Raw genomic sequence first — 16,595 nt, 5'->3', positions numbered from 1 at the left:
AAGGTGCTTAGATCCCCGGCTCGGACCGTGCTTTGCACCTAATCGCCTGGCTATGCGACTCCTCCTCTGAGCAGTCACTTGGAGCCTCGTACATATGCTCCAAGCCCCAGTGACCTGTCACTCGTCTCTTCCTCCAGGCAGCCACCCGGTGTTCTGTGTGGGCGCTTGGAGACCAAGCCACTCACTGCGCACCTCCACCTCCTCAGGACAGCCCCCTCCCCTTTGTTCTGGCGGTTGCTGAATCCAAATAGCTCGCCGCCCAACTCTCTCTGGCAGCCCCCGGAGCCCTGGCAGATTGCTCCAAAAAACCAAAAAACCAAGCGGTGTGCTGCTCGGCCTCCTCTGCAAGGTTCCCCACTTTCCGAGTTCACTGTTCCAGCGGGGGGAGGTGTGTCTTGCTGCCTGGGCAGGGCAGCCTTCCCAGGGGCCCAGACCTACCTCCTGGGCCTGGGAGCCTCACCCTTCGTAGACGAGTCTCCTTAGGTTGTCCCTTCTTAGAGAAGCTGCCCGCAGTCCTGAAACCTTCACTTCGCCCCTCAGCTTGTCTCTGTGTAGTTCATTCAAGAAAAGGTGCCTAGGTCCCTGGACCGGACCGTGCTATGCACCTAATCGCCTGGCTATGCGACCCGCCCTCTGACCAGTCACTTGGAGCCTCGTACATATGCTCCAAGCCCCAGTGACCCGTCGCTCGTCTCTTCCTCCAGGCAGCCACCTGGTGCTCTGTGTGGGCGCTTGGAGACCAAGCCACTCACTGCGTACCTCCACCTCCTCTGGACAGCCCCCTCCCCGTTGCTCAGGCGGTTGCTGGATCCAAACAACTCGCCGCCCCACTCTTTCTCTGGCAGCCGCTGGAGCCCTGGCAGATCGCTCCAAAACCAAGCGGTGTGTCGCGTAACCTCCTTTGCAAAGTTCCCCGCTTTCCGAGTTCACTGCTCCAGCGGGGGAGGTGTGTCTTGCCGGTCCCAGGGGCCCGGACCTCTCTCCTGGGCTTGGGAGCCTCACCCTTCGCAGACGAGTCTCCTTAGGTTAGAGAAGCTGCCCGCAGTCCTGGAAATTTCAATCGGCCGTTTTCTCGCTCTGCTTTTTCGCTGCGTTTTTTCGATCAGCTTCGCTGTCAGTGTTTACCACTCCGGCGGGGGAGGGGCGTCTCGCCGAGTCACTCTACTGCACAAAGTTCTCTGCGTTTTGGGGCTACTGCCCCATCCGGGACGCATCCCCTATGGGAGAAACTCACCCGGCGGCTTTGAGTTGGTCCTAAGTCACTATCTCCTCTTTTGAATCTTGAGTCCTGGAGCAACATGAAATGCAGCCGCCCTCTAGTCCGACATCTTCCCCATATATTAATTCTTTTGAGAATATCTCTTGTCTAGAATCTTAGGGATGTGCTTTACATAATTCAGCATCAGACTCCCGGGCCTTCATAAGTTCATATCCGTTAATACATATTTAATAGATAACTAAAATGCCATCTCTCTGACTCAGGCACCAAGAATCCAAAGAATGTCCAAGAGTCAAAACCACAATGGTTTGAATAAGTACTTACATGTTTATATTGTTTCCTTTTACTCTAACCCAAAGGACCAGCAAATCCTCTCTCAATCAACCATATTTAGCACAACATATTACAGGCTCAATATCATTAGGGAAAAGCAAATTAAAACCACCATCTCTTGGGGCTGGGGTTGTGGCTCAGTGATAGAGTGCTTGCCTGGCATGTGTGATGCACTGGGTTCGATCTCAGCACCACATATGAATAAATAAATAAATAAATAAAAATAAAGATCCACTGACAACTAAAAAAATATTTAAACAAACAAACAAAAAACTCCCAGTGTCTCACACATTAGATGGTCATAATGAAAAAGACAGTACTGAATGTTAGCAAGGATGTAAAGAACTGGGAACCTCAAGAGTTGAAGAGCTGAGAAGAGCTGAAGATAAGGCTCAGTGGTAGAGCACTTGCCTAGCATGCACAAGGTCCTGAATTCAACCTCAGTATCAAAAAAGAAAGGAAGGAAGGAAGGAAGGAAGGAAAAAAAAATGGGAAACCTCATACATTTTGTTAAGAATGTAAGTACTGGAACACTTTGGAAAACAGTATGGTGATTTCTTCAATACATTTATCAGTTCTTGCTATTGAAATAATGATTTTGTATAAAAGTTCCCTACCTATATCCCCAAGACAGCCTTTATTTCAATGGGAAGAAAAGATAAATAGTAGCCTAGTATATTACAATTAATCAAATAGTCTAGATTAACAGAACCAAACCATGAAAATAAATATGAAGATTAAGATTTTTTTTTTAAATTCTCCTATCTTCTTATACCGAAGATTCTAGTATACTCTAATTGCTGCTCTCTGAACTATCACTAGTATACAGGACACCAATAGAATCGTAGGGGACCATGACCTTTACAGAGTGCCATGCAAGAGGTAACTGTATTCAATCAAAGAACATGAGGCTTACAGAAGCTTTTCTAATATCACATAGCCCTGATTGCCAAGGTGAAGCCCTTTTCTCTTTCCCCTATCTCATAAGGTTTCTAAGGATTTCAGATTAAGACTGAGTCCAATATTTATAAATAACATGATTTAAGATGTTATCTCTGACTCTAATGCATTAATCTATATGTACAATAAAGGGGATAGCTTAAGAAATATTATTAAATAATATATTAAATGTACCTGTGTATACCAAAAGGAGTAATTTTCAAAAGTAGCATATAATAAAGTTATTAAATAATAACTTTAGATTTCTTATGTTCCAATTATTTCAGTGAAAGTTCAGAGAGTCAAAGGATCCTACATTTTCACATAGGAGCTAGGTCACAAAACACCAGTGTCATGGCAGTGGATTGTGCAGGGCCTGCTGCTAACCACCCCCAACCTCTCTCCATCCTCTGAGTGTGCAGCACAAAAGGCAATGGAGTCCTTGACATGCTGCAACACCCATGTCGGCCCTGCCCTTGGACTGTGTAGCATAAAGGGCACTGGAAGGAACCTGTGCCAAACAAGTTCCACATTCTGTACTAGCTTAGTAATATGCCAGCAATGTCAGCACCTGCCCTGCTCTTGGACTGCACAACCCAGATAAGTCTGGAGTAAATCTTTGCCAGGAGAGCCAAGTTCTGCCCTATCTCATTCTGGCACGCGGGGCAGCTGAAAGGTAATCCACCTGACTATAGTCATAAACCACTCATGCTGGTTGCCTGGCAAGCATCACAGAGGAAACAAGGAGGAGAAAAATCCCCAGCCTCTGCTCTCTATAAGATGCCTAAAATGACACAAACCAAAGCTCTGATCAGCACAGGTTGCAAATATCTGCCATTGTCTGCACAACTCAACACTAAACTGGAAAGGAAATTTTTATTTTTTATTAATATTTTCATTATTGCCAGTTTTTATTTGTATATATATATTTTTTTCTTTCACTTTTCTTTTTCTACTTTTTTTTCTGATACTGGGAATTGAACTCAGATGTGCTCTACCACTGAGCTGTACTTTTCATTTTTATTTATTTATTCTTTTAGTTGTAGATAAACCCAATACTTTTATTAATTTTTATGTGGTGTTAAGGATTGAACCCAGTGCCTCACGTGTGCTAGGCAAATGCTCTACCAATGAGCTACACACCCAGCCCCTTCATTTTTGAGATAGTGCCTTGCCAAGTTTCCAACAAGCCTTGAAACTGCAATCCTCCTGCCTCCGCCTCCCAAATAGCTGGGAATACAGGCATACACCACTCCTGTTTGTTTGTTTGTTTGTTTTAGTTGTAGACGGACACAAGAACTCTGTTTTATTTATCTATTTTTATGTGAAGCTGAGGATCAAACCCAGGGCCTCACACAAACTATGCAAGCGCTCTTCCATTGAGTCACAACCCCAGCCCGCACCCCTGCTCTTAGTAATTTTTTCTTTTCTTCCTTTTTTCTTTCCTTTTCACACTATTTTCTTCTATTCTTTTACTTTTCTACTGCATCACCCCTTTTCCTTTTCTCTTTTACAAGTTGTAATTTTTATTTTCTCTTCTCCTTTTAAAAATTAATTTTATTTTTACTATTTTTTAACACTTTGGTTTATTTTACATTGGTTTCCCCTTTCTTTTCTGTTGCTGTTATTTTTGTTTTTACTTTTTTTTTTTTGGTACCAGGGTTGAACCCAGGGGTTCATAACACTGAGCCACATCCTCAGTCCTTCTTTTATTTTAAAACAGGATCTCTTAAGTTGCTTAGGGCCTTGCCAAGTTGCTGAGGCTGGCCTTAACTTGCAATTCTCCTTACTCCTTTGAGCTGTTGGGATTACAGGCATGTGCCACCATGTCCAGTTACTTTACTTTATTTATCTGGTTTGTTTTTAATATATTGTTGTTATTATTCTCTGTTTTCTCCTTTCTATGCCATGGTTGGGACAGAATCTGGTACATCAATCATACTAGTTGTCCTATTGCTGAGTTCCACTCTCAGCCCAGCTCAGAAAAAGTGCACCTTACTCCAGCTGGAACCTAGGCCCACTTGTACTCTGGTGCATAATTCACCTGAAAGAATAGGGACATAAAAACACCAGTCATTAGCCCAGCTCCAATCAGACACATCAGGGTGCAGTTGCTGAAGTTCTGCTTCTGGACCCCTATGACAACAGCAGTGAGAAATAGCACAACAGTTGTGGACACTGCATCTATGAGGGACTTCAGCACAAGTTGCTTCCACACCCTATGAGACTATATGTGCTGACAAGGCTGGGGAATAACCACTGAGGGTGTACCTCATACCCATTGTTATCTACACCATACCTGTTCTAACTACCAGAGGGACCACTGTTGTGGGTTCCCTCAGATCAACACAGCACACACGGTGTCAAAACCCATTAATCACACCTAATGAAGTCACAGGGAGATTACATTATAGAGACCAACTGAAATTAAAGTCAACACTACACAACAAACCAATATCCAAGGGCACATCATCAACAGAAGGTTGCTTACTAAGAAGGCCCTCACATAAAAGTGGAAGAGATATTCACCCCAACAGCTGTGCAAATCTCAACACAGAAACACAGTAATATATAATATATATTATATATATATATATATTATATATATATTACTGTGACACCTCCTAATGTTCATAGCTCTCCAGTAACTGATTCCAAAGATGTTTAAGTGGATGAAATGCCAGACACAGAAGTCAAAAGAATCATTTTTATAAAAAGCTCAATGAATTCCAAGAGGATGCAGGATATGATGGAGTAATTATCAAGATAGAGATTTTTAAAAAGAATCAAACAGAAATCTTGGAAATAAAAAGCTCAATAAGTCAGATAAAAAATTCAGTAGAAATCATCACCAGTAGACTAGATCAAGAGGTACAGAGTATATCAGACCTTGAAGTTAATACCTTTAGGAATTATCACATTCAGACAGTCAAAAAAAAGGAAAAAAATAAGGAAGAATGAAGAAAGCACAAAAGAACTCTGGACACCATTGTAAGACCATACCTATGTGGAATAGATAAAAGGAGAAGACTACAAGCTGAAAGTATAGAAAACCTATTCAGCACCAGGCATGATGGCACTTGTCTGTAATCCCAATTACTTGGAAGCTTAGGCAGAAAGATCCCAAGCTCAGGACCAGTCTGGGTAACCTAGTGAAATGCTGTCTCAAAGTAAAAAGTACTGACTGAATAGCTCCGTGATATTCACCTAGCATGCAATAAGCCCTTGGTTCAATCTCCAGTACTGCAGAGAGAGAGAGAGAAGAGAAATAAGAAAACTTATTTAATGATGTAATAGCAAGAAAATTTCCAAATCTTGGAAAAGACATGGACATACAGGTATAAGAGGCATTCAGAACCCCAAATAGACAAAACCAGAAAATAAAATCTCCATGACATATTATAAAGTCTCAAAAGTATAGCACAAAGAAAGAATATTAACAGTTGCAAGAGGCTGGGTATGATGGTACATGCCTGTATTCCCAGTGACTCAGAAGGCTGATGAAGGAGAATCACAAATTTGAAGTCAGCCTCAGGCAACTTAGCAAGATCCTGTATCAAAAGAAAAAATAAAAGAGCCAGGGTTTTAGCTCAGTGGTAATGTGCCCCTGGGCTCAATCTCCAGTACAACCAAAACAAAACAACAACAAAAAAGAAAAATTGCAAAGGGGGCTGGGGTTGTGACTCAGTGGTAGAGTGTTTGCCTAGCATACATGAGGCACTGGGTTTGATCCCCAGCACCACATTAAAAAAAAAAAAAAAAGAAGAAGAAGAAGAAGAAGAAGAAAAGAAAGAAACCTAAATAAACAAATAAGGTATTAAAAAAAATTGCAAGGGAGAAGCACCAAGTCACAATTAAAGGTAAACCCCTCAGCATAACAGAAGATTTCTCAGAATAATCTCAAAAGGGCTGGGGAGATAGCTCAGCTGCTAGAGTGACCTGAGTTCAATCCCCAGTACCGCAAAAAAAAAAAAAAAAAAATCTCTAAAGCCCAGGAGAGCAGAGCATGGAAAGATTATCTCAAGTCCTGAAAGCAAATCACTACCAGTCTAGTTTTAATACCCAACGAAGGTATCCTTCAGAACCTAGAAGAAATAAAGACCTGCCATGCTAAGCATAAACTAAGGGAATTCATGACCAATGCTAACCAGCATCATAGAAGATACTTGTTGATTTGACTAAAAACAAAACCCAATAATATGATGCAAGAAACTCACCTCACTGTCAAAGATACAGACTGAAAGTGAAGGGATGGAAAATGTTATTCTAAGTAAATGGAATCCAAAAGCAAACAGGAGTAACTATACTTACATAAGAGAGACTTTAAGCCAAAATCAGAAGAAACAAAGAAGGTCATTACACATTGATAAAGGTAACAATTTATCAAGAAGATATTATTGTAAATATAACTGCACTGAATATAACAGTACCCAATTTTATAAAACAAATATTACTAGATATAAAGGGAGATATCAGGCTCCAATACAATAACAGTGGGTGGCTTGAACACCCTATTCTTACCAAAAGATAGAGCAGTAGGACAAAAAATATCAACAATGAAACATGAGAGTTAAACAACAGATCAAATAGTCTTAACAGACATACACAGAATATTCCACCCAACAGCTGGAGAACACATATTCTCTTCATCAGCACATGGATCTTTTCCAAAACACATAATATATTAGGCCATAAAGCAAGTCTTAATAAATTCAAAAAGCTGAAATAATTTTATCAAATTATAATAGAATGAAACTAGAAATCAACAGCAAGAGAAAACTACAGAAATTATATACTCTTGAACAAACAGTGGGGCACTGAAAAAATTGGGGGGAGGATTACAATATTCATAGACTCAAATGAAAATAAACTCAACATACTGGAACCTATGGGTTACGGTAAAAGTCATAGTAAGAAGTTTATAGCTATGAATACCTAGATTAAAAAAAACAGATCTTAAATAAATAATCTAATAATGTATCTTAAGGTCTCAGAAATATAAGAACAAACTAAACCCAAAATCGGAAGAAGGAAAGAAATAACAAAGATCAGGGTAGAAATAAATGGAATACAGACTAAAAAAAAAAATAATAATAATATAAAGGATCAATGCAACAACTGGTTCTTTGAAACAACAAAATTAACAAACCCTACACTAAACTAACCAAAAAGAGAGATAAAACACAAATAAATAAAATAAGAGATGAAAAAGGGGATATTACAAAAGATACCACCAAAATTCATAGCATCGTTAGGTAATACTTTGAAAAACTATACACCAATGAACTGGAAAATTTAGAAATGGATTTCTGGACACAAACAACTTACCAATTTTTAACCAAGAGAATATAAAAAACATAAATATATCATTAACAAGCGGTAATAATGAGGCAGTAATAAAGTCCCTCAACAAAGAAAAGTCAAGAACTGGACATGTTACTGCTGAATTTTAACAGATTTTAAAGAACCAACCCAAGTTCCTCAAACTATGTTATTAAAAAAAAAAAAAACTATAGACAAATGATGCAGGGAAAACTAAATATCAACATGTAGAGGACTGAAACTAGATCCCTATTTTTCACCCTGTTAAAAAGAAAAGAAAAAATCAGCTCAAAATGGATCAAAGACCTTGTGCATGATCTATAACTCTGAAACTAGTAGAGGAAGACACAGGGAAACATTTTTAACATGTAGGCACAGGCAATGATTTCCTGAACAGGACTTCAGTAGTTCGGGAAACAAAAGCAAGAATTGACAAATAGAATTAGATCAAATTAAAAAGCTTCTGCACAGGAAAGGAAACAATCAACAGAGTAAAGAGACAATTTACAGAATAGGAGAAAGTCTTGCCAGCTATTCATCTCACAGAGGATTAATATCCAGAATACATTAAGAATTCAAACAGTTTCAACAACAAAAGTATAAGTAATCCAATCAAAAAGAGCAAAAGTTCTTAACAATTTCTCAAAAGAAGTACAAATGGCATATGAAGATGAAAATACATACATATATTTCATATGTATGTATATGAAAATTTTCAATATCTTTAACCACAAGGAAATGCAAATCAAAATTATACTGAGATTCCATCTCACCCTAGTCAGAATGGCTATAACCAATAATAATAATAATAATAATGACAAAATAACAATGACAACAAATGCTGGTAAGGATATGGAGAAATAGGACCCCTTACAAGCTGTGGGAAGTCACTAAGGAAAACAGTATGGAGGCTCCTCATATACAAACAAACAAAAAATCTAAAAACAGAAATACCATATGATCCAGCCATATCACTCTTGGGTACTTTTCCAAAAGCAAAGAGGTCGACCTACAAAAGAGATATCTGCATACTCATGTTTATTGCAGCACTATTCACAATAGTTAGGCTATGGAATCAGTCTAGGTGCCCATCAACAGATAAAAGAATAAAGAATTTTAGGTACATATACACAACAGAGAATTATTCAGCCACAATGAATGAAACCATGTTATTTTCAGGAAGATGGATGGAACTGGAATACATCACATTAACTGAAATAAGTCAGACACAGAAAGACAAGTACTGCATATTTTCTCTTATACATCCAAAAGAAAATTAAAAAAAAAAAAAAAAAAAAAAAAAAAAAAAGGACCCAAAAGTAGAAGAGTGACTTTTAGAGAAGGTAAAGACAGCTGTGGGGAGGAATGAGAGAGAGGTAGAAAAGAGAAGATAAAAGGGAAGGCAGACATGATCAAAGTATGGCATACACAGTCATGGAAATATCACAGTAAAACCCATTCATTTGCATGATTAACATTCATTAATAATTATAATTTTTAAAAATCCCCCCCCAAAAGAATCCACATATTTTAATGGGAATTTATACTCTTCCCCAAAGGCTTTTATGTAGGTTGCCTCAAAGAAAGCTCCAACAATGTAAGCAATCAAGGAATGAAAACAAAAGGGAAGAAATAAACCTGTTCAGCCACATTACACACTAAGAATAGAATACCACATTTATACTTTACCTGCAGGCTTAAGGTCTCCTATTCGAATAATGTGTGGCCAATGCTGGAGTGTTTTAGCAAAAAAAGGGTTGGTTACTCCTAATATGACAGAGGGCCTATATAAAAATAAAACAAAACAAAATTTGAAAAGGTAAGAAAAAGATGAATGTTAAACCTATGAAGCATAATTTATAATTTCCTTTGAGTGAACAATATATAGATTATCTTTTCCTTTACTTAATTTATTAAATATCAATTATGTCCAGGCAACATATTTAGTACTACAAATAAAGATGAAAAGCACACAGAAAACAGGGCATATATACCCAAAGGTGATGCCAAAAATTATGACACTGAAGGTAATATAAAATGCACAATAATCACAAAGAAGGCCTGTGGTCTGCTAGAGTATTAAAGGACAGACTCACCAAAGAGATGACATTTACACGAAGACATGAAAGATGAATAGTTTTCTGTCAAGTGGATAATGGAGGTTAAGGGTAATGCAGGAGAACAAACAGTAAATGCCATGCAATGAGATGAGATGGTAGTCTATTCATAGAACTACACATAGTTCAGCATTCATGGAACACAAAGTGGGAAGGATGAGTAGCCAGAAATGAGAGCAGACAGGCAGGTACCAAGTTTATATCTAAGAAATTTAACGGGCTGGGAGATAGCTCAGTCAGTAGAGTGCTTGCCTTGCAAGCACAAGGTCCTGGGTTTGATCCCCAGCACCGCAAAAAAAAAAAAAAAAAAAAAAAATAAAAAAAGAAATTTAGATGTTATCTTATATGCCGAGAAGTTATTAGAGAACCAAGAGGAGACAAGTCATATGAATGAAAAAAAAAGAGCTGCCCTACAAAGAAGGGAAGGGAATAGGAGGAAAGCAACAGTGGATATGAGAAAGACTAGAGACAGTAAGACTGGTAAGGGAGCAATAGAAAGAATAAATGTTATGAAAGAAATTTTAGGATGCCGAACTGAAAGAATTTGGTTAAAATTTGACAGAGGGCACATTGAGGAGAAATTTATGACAATTTGAGTTTCTGATAACTAAGTAAAAACTATTGCCATTTACACAAAAAGTAACAGGTATGAGATTAGGGTAGAAAAGAGCGAGTAAAAAAGAATTGAGTTTGAACATGTTTACTTTCAGATGAAATTAAGACATGCAAGTGGCAATGTGCTTACACAACAAAACCCTGAATATAGGACTGGGGTTGTGGCTCAGTGGTAGAGCGCTCGCCTAGCATGCATGAGGCCCTGGATTTGATCCCCAGCGCTACGTTAATAAACAAAATAAACATATTGTGCCCATCTACAGCTAAAAATAAAAAAAATTTTTTACAAGCCTGGGTACATAGGTCTGAACCCCACAGATCTGGGGTAGGAAGATATGTTTCAGTCATTAATAGAGGGTTTTGTTTTTCTGTTTGTTTTTTAAACGGGTTTCTAAATGCAGACTTTTATTATTTTTTTTTATAGACTGCATTTTGATTCACTGTACACAAATGGGGAACAACTTTTCTATGGTTGTACACAATGTAGATTCAAACCATTTGTGTAATGATACATGTACATAGGGTAATGATATCTGTCTCATTCCACCATCTTTCATCCCCCCGCCTCCTCCCTCTCTCATTTCCCTCTACCTAATCCAAAGTTCCTCCATTCTTCTCTTATCCCCCACCTCCCCACCCCCACTATGTACGTATCATCATCCACTTATCAGAGAAAACATTTGGTCTTTGGTTTTGGGGACTGGTTTATTTCACTTAGCCCGATATTTTCCAATTCCATTCATTTACTTGACATAATTGTATTCTTCTTTATGACTGAATAATATTCCATTGTGTATATAGTTTCTTTATCCATTCATCTATTGAAGGGCATCTAGGTTGGTTCCAAAAATCTAGCTATTGTGAATTGAGCTGCTAAAAACACTGATGTGGCTGCCTCACTGTAGTATGATGATTTTAAGTCCTTTGGGTATAAACTGAGGAGTGGGATAACTGGGTCAATAGGTGGGTCCATTCCAAGTTTTCTGAGGAACTCCATATTGCTTTCCAGAGTGGCTGCACCAATTGTTTGCTTTTGGTACTGAGATTGAACCCAGGGGCACTTAACCACTAAGCCACAACCCAGCCCTCTTTATTTTTTGAGACAGGGTCCTGCTAAGTTGCTCGGGACCTCATTAAACTGCTGAAGCTGGCTTTGAACTTGCAATCCTCCTATCTCTTAAGTTACTGGGATTACAAGTGTGTGCCACCACAACTGGCAGTAGAGGGTCTTTTCTCTTTCTTTCTTTGCTTTCTATTTTCTTTTTTTTCCCCCATTACAGCGGATTGAACCCAGAGCGTTGAAAACATTAGGCAAGCCCTCCACCACCAAGCTACACTCCCAGTTCCTCATATAATGTTTTATCAGAGGTCATGGGTACTGGCAAGACTACACAGAAAGAATTATCAGAATGAAATCAAGACCAGAACACAACACTGGAGAACATCAACACTTAGGAAAAAGTCTGTAAAACAGACTGAAATGTACCCGAAAGCCAGAAAAGAGTGGGATCAAGAACTAAAATATTTCTAAGAAAGAAAAGGTAGAAAAAAAAATAGTGCAATAATGTATCATCTGGGTCAGGAAGTGAGAAATGACTTGATGAATATGGCAAAAAATAAATTCATGAATGCAGAGAAGTCGACCTGCAATCGACTGAGAAGTAACAAGAAAATCAAGAAGTGTAGACATTAAACAGAGATTTTTGTTGTTGTTTTAGAAACTCAGCTGTGAAAAGACAATAAGCAATAGAACAGCAGCTGAAAGAAAAAGGGAAAATTATTCTTTCCTTCCTACATATTGGAAAGATTTTTCATAATGACAGCAGGAACAAAAGTACAGTCTAATGACAATACAGATTCCATTAATTGCCCAAATAAGTTAGTTACACTTGAAATATTATTTATTACCAGCAGCTAGCTCCTCAAACCTTTCTTAATAAAAATCACTCTGCCTATAATTAAACATTTAAGTTAAAAATTTATTACCAAAAATACTTCTACATAATTTTGGTTATAAAGTTAATATCTGATGAATAAAAGTTATTCTGTTTACTCACGGAGCTTGAGTACGAGTAGTATATTCTTTGAATTCACTATCATGAATAGTGAAATAAGGTCGGAAATCACTGAAGTACTTTAGTGGAGAAATACAGCTGTGGAACAAGAAGAACATGTAAAACAATGGACAAAAATTAAAGGTCCTACTCTATAACTAGAAACATCTGTATAAACCGTATATACCCACTGGGATAACTTATTTATTTTGATAAAATAACAAATTCATTTTAGGGAACTAAAAAAACAAATGGAAATATGCAATGTGGAAAGGTATAATGAAAAAACATTGATTTTGGTGCAGAAAATAGTGTGAAATTCTGTCTCTCCCATTCACTAGCTATGTGTCTTTGATTAAACCCTTACCATTCGCATGCTAATAGTTTTCAAGATCTAACTTCAGGTATGTGAATGAACATGCTTGTTGCTCATAACAACAAAGACAGAGTTCTAGCCCTCATGGAACTGGAATCAATTTTCTTGTTCATAAAATTGTGGTATAATAAATACTACCTTCTGACAGAATTACTGTGTAAGTAGTAATGTATCGGGAAACATACAGATGGGAAAGTGCAGCAAATATCACCATCAGGAAGGAATACTCACTTAACAAGGGCCAGTACGGTTTCTGATGACTCTGATGGTGATGGTGCCATGACCACAAGGGGCTCCCCCAATAGCACCAGCTCCCAAAGCATCTGACTATGAAGGAAAACTGGGCAGAAACACCTGGAAGGTGTTTATAGAGAAGAAATATTTTGTTATTTATCCAATCCTGTTTTTTAAATCCCTAGATAATCATTCAAAAAACTTGACATTAATCTAAATTCTTCCTGGTATTTGTATCTTGATGTGATATACTAATTGAAAACATGGCAATGTATAATCAAAAGCTTTATTTATTTATTTAGTAGTGCTGGGATTAAATCCAGGGCCTTGAGCATACACTACCATTGAGCTACTACCCTGGCTCCCTCACTTTTCTTATAAGTGTCAGGGTCTCACTGTGTTACCCAGACTGACCTCAAACTTATGATCCTCTGCATTAGCCTACCAAGTAGCTGGGACTATATGCATGCACCACACACTAGCTTCTAAGTTCTTTTATACACATGAAAATATATATCAATTTGACTCATGTCAATTTTTTAAAATTAAATACATTATTGACAAATTAAATAGCTGATAAACAAAAGCATATAAACTGTTTTACTATATGATATCTGTATTTTATTAATATTCTATTTTATTAATATTAATAATTTGAATTTCTGATCTAAATACTTTGAAGGAAATTTTAAAAATTAATTTTCTAAGGGGGCATTTATTGTATATACTTAATTTATGAGCTAGTGCTAGGCTCAGTGGTAGAGCATGTGCTTACTATCATGCCTGAGGCCCTGGTTCAATCCGCAGTACCACAAAAATATGAAGAAGAAAAAAGCCAATGCCTTTTTCACTTATTTTTATGATCATATTCAATAGTAGGAAAAGGGGAGAACAGAGTAAGAAATTTCATTTGTAACTGTGAACCATCAATTCAGATAATTCACTACCTTCAGACCAATAAAAAAGGCAGTACGTGTGTGTATGCTTTTTTTTTTTTTTTTTTTTTTAACTTTTTTTGTACTAGGGACTGAGTCCAGGGGTGCTTTATCACTGAATTACATCCCCAGTACTTTTTATTTTGAGACAGTCTCACAAAGTTGCTGAAGCTGGCCTCAAACTTGTTATTCTTTTGCCTGTCTCCCAAGCTGCTCACTTGGCTCAATTCTTTTGATAGTAAAAATAATAGGGGGCTATTCAATCAGAGAAAATAAATACAAACATGAAAATGGAGAAAACTAGAATAAACCCTGTCACAGTGCTCTGTAACTGAGGATATCAGTATAACTTAGTGGTTATCAATATATATAGGTACAGAAATAAATATGTATATAAGATACATATTATGTGTGTCTATGTGCATTTATTCCCTACCCCCCACCCAACACACCCTAGTTCTATCCACTAAGAAGGTCTAAAAGCAATGATATCCCATACCTATTGTCTACTTTGACAATGGGTAGAAAGTCAAAATCTCTTCATTCTCAAGATACAAGGAGATATGAGAGGGGAAAGTCATAAAAATATGCCTAGGAACCAATGGTCACGTAAGATAAGTGCTCCTTACTGACTCTAAGCCAAGAAAATGTCAGTTTCTTTCAACTAGTTTAGAAAACTGCTCATTTCCAATCTCAACTATAAAAGTTAATATAGGACTGTTTCTGTGGTTAACAGAAGAGAGATGAAACCAAACACATGGTCTTCAGAATCAACAGTAGCCTAACAAGTCTTGTACAAGTAAAAGGAGGCACACGGGTCCCTAAATTCAATTGCAATCTCTGCCACTCAGCCTCATAAGCCTTTCCAGATCAGATGTCTGTTCTTTGCTTTCAAACTTAGTCTTGGTATAATTATAGTGCTTCAATATAATTGGTATATATTTAAATTCTCATTCAGATTCATATATATATATATAATTAAGTTCTACACACACAAAATAGAATATTGTTATAGACAAAATGCTAATCTAATCATCAGATATTAAATGCTTCACGTAGTACTATCACTGTGTGAGATTATTTTTCAAAGTTTAGTTTTCTAAATACTTTGAGAAGTATTAAAAAAACAACAAACTGGGTTGGGGATATATCTCAGTGATAGAGTACTTGCCTAGCATATACAAGGTCCTGGACTCAATCCCTAATCTTGCCAAAGCAGCAGCAGCAACAGCTGCAGCAACAACAACAACAACAACAGTAACAACAAACATCCTAGTTTGAAAACATTAACAAGTAAGATATTCAAGAGACACTAATCAAAGGTGTTAGTGAGGGGGGTAATTATTATCATAGCACAGATATCAGTAATTTTTTAAACATACAAAAAATAAAGACAATAATGTAAAATCCCCATATACATATCACCTAGAACTAACAATTAGTATTTGCTGTTTTTACATCATTTATTTTTTTCTTACTGACGTGTTTTAAAATAAAGCACAAACCTCATGACATTTCACCTGAAAATACTTCAAAATGCATCTCCAAAAATAGTGTATATTCTAACATCACTAAAAAAGTGTACTTTCTTTTTTTGTTGTTTTGTTTTTTTGCGGTGCTGGGGATTGAACCCAGGGCCTTGTGTATGCAAGGCAAGCACTCTACCAACTAAGCTATATCCCCAGCCCCGCCCCCCAAAAAAGTGTATTTTCTAACATCATTCCAAAACCATTCATACCAAAGAAAAAACAATCTGCTTTTACCATATAATAGCCAGCCCATATCCAAATTTCTCTGTCAAAGCTTATTAAAATGCAGGCAGCCAGGGATGAACCATTAACCATTAATTGAAAAAAAAATTTCCTTTTTGTACTAGGAATTAAACCCAGGGTGTTTTACCACTGAGCTATATCCTTTTTATTTTGAGGCAGGGTCTCACTAAGTTGCTTGGGTCTTGCCAAGTTGCTAAGGCTGGCCTCAAACTTGTCATCCTCCTGCCTTAGCCTACCAAATCACTGGGATTACAGGTATGTGCCACCACAACTAGAGAACACTGATTTTGCTTTCTTTTTTTAAGGCTGGTAAACACTGATTTTTATCATGTAAAACTTTATGAGTGGGCTGGGGTTGTGGCTCAGTGGTAGAGTGCTTGCCTAGCAGGTGTGAGGTACTGGGTTCAATCCTCAGAACCATATATAAATAAATTAAAGGCACTGTGTTCATCTACAACTAAAAATATTTTTAAAAAACATTGAGTGTTTTCTTTCAATTTTTTACATATCCTATATAAGAACATTCATTTTTCTCAACAAACAATATCACAAAGCAAGAGAAAAAAATGCAGTTAACAAGTTTTTTCTTTACCTGAAAAGATCCACCTCATGAACAGTAGGTAAAATAACAGATATGTGTGTGTCTACCTAAGAGATAAAAGAGAAAAATAATAGAGAA

General features: G+C 37.4%; 1 protein-coding gene across 2 annotated transcripts in view; it reads right to left on the bottom strand.

Annotated features, from left to right (window-relative positions):
* Positions 1-16,595, bottom strand: part of Dennd6a (DENN domain containing 6A) — a 70,665-nt gene that overhangs the window by 30,314 nt on the left and 23,756 nt on the right. For both annotated transcript variants that reach the window (XM_047531520.1, XM_047531519.1), the window contains exons 9-12: positions 16,509-16,564; positions 13,207-13,329; positions 12,603-12,698; positions 9,503-9,597 (exon numbers count right to left, since the gene is read on the bottom strand). In XM_047531520.1, the coding sequence (XP_047387476.1) occupies positions 9,503-9,597; positions 12,603-12,698; positions 13,207-13,329; positions 16,509-16,564 (370 nt within the window). The remainder of the gene's footprint in view (positions 1-9,502; positions 9,598-12,602; positions 12,699-13,206; positions 13,330-16,508; positions 16,565-16,595) is intronic.

Source organism: Sciurus carolinensis, chromosome 17, assembly GCF_902686445.1.
Source record: "Sciurus carolinensis chromosome 17, mSciCar1.2, whole genome shotgun sequence".
Taxonomy (NCBI): domain Eukaryota; kingdom Metazoa; phylum Chordata; class Mammalia; order Rodentia; family Sciuridae; genus Sciurus; species Sciurus carolinensis.
This window is presented reverse-complemented; position numbering and strand designations above follow the sequence as displayed.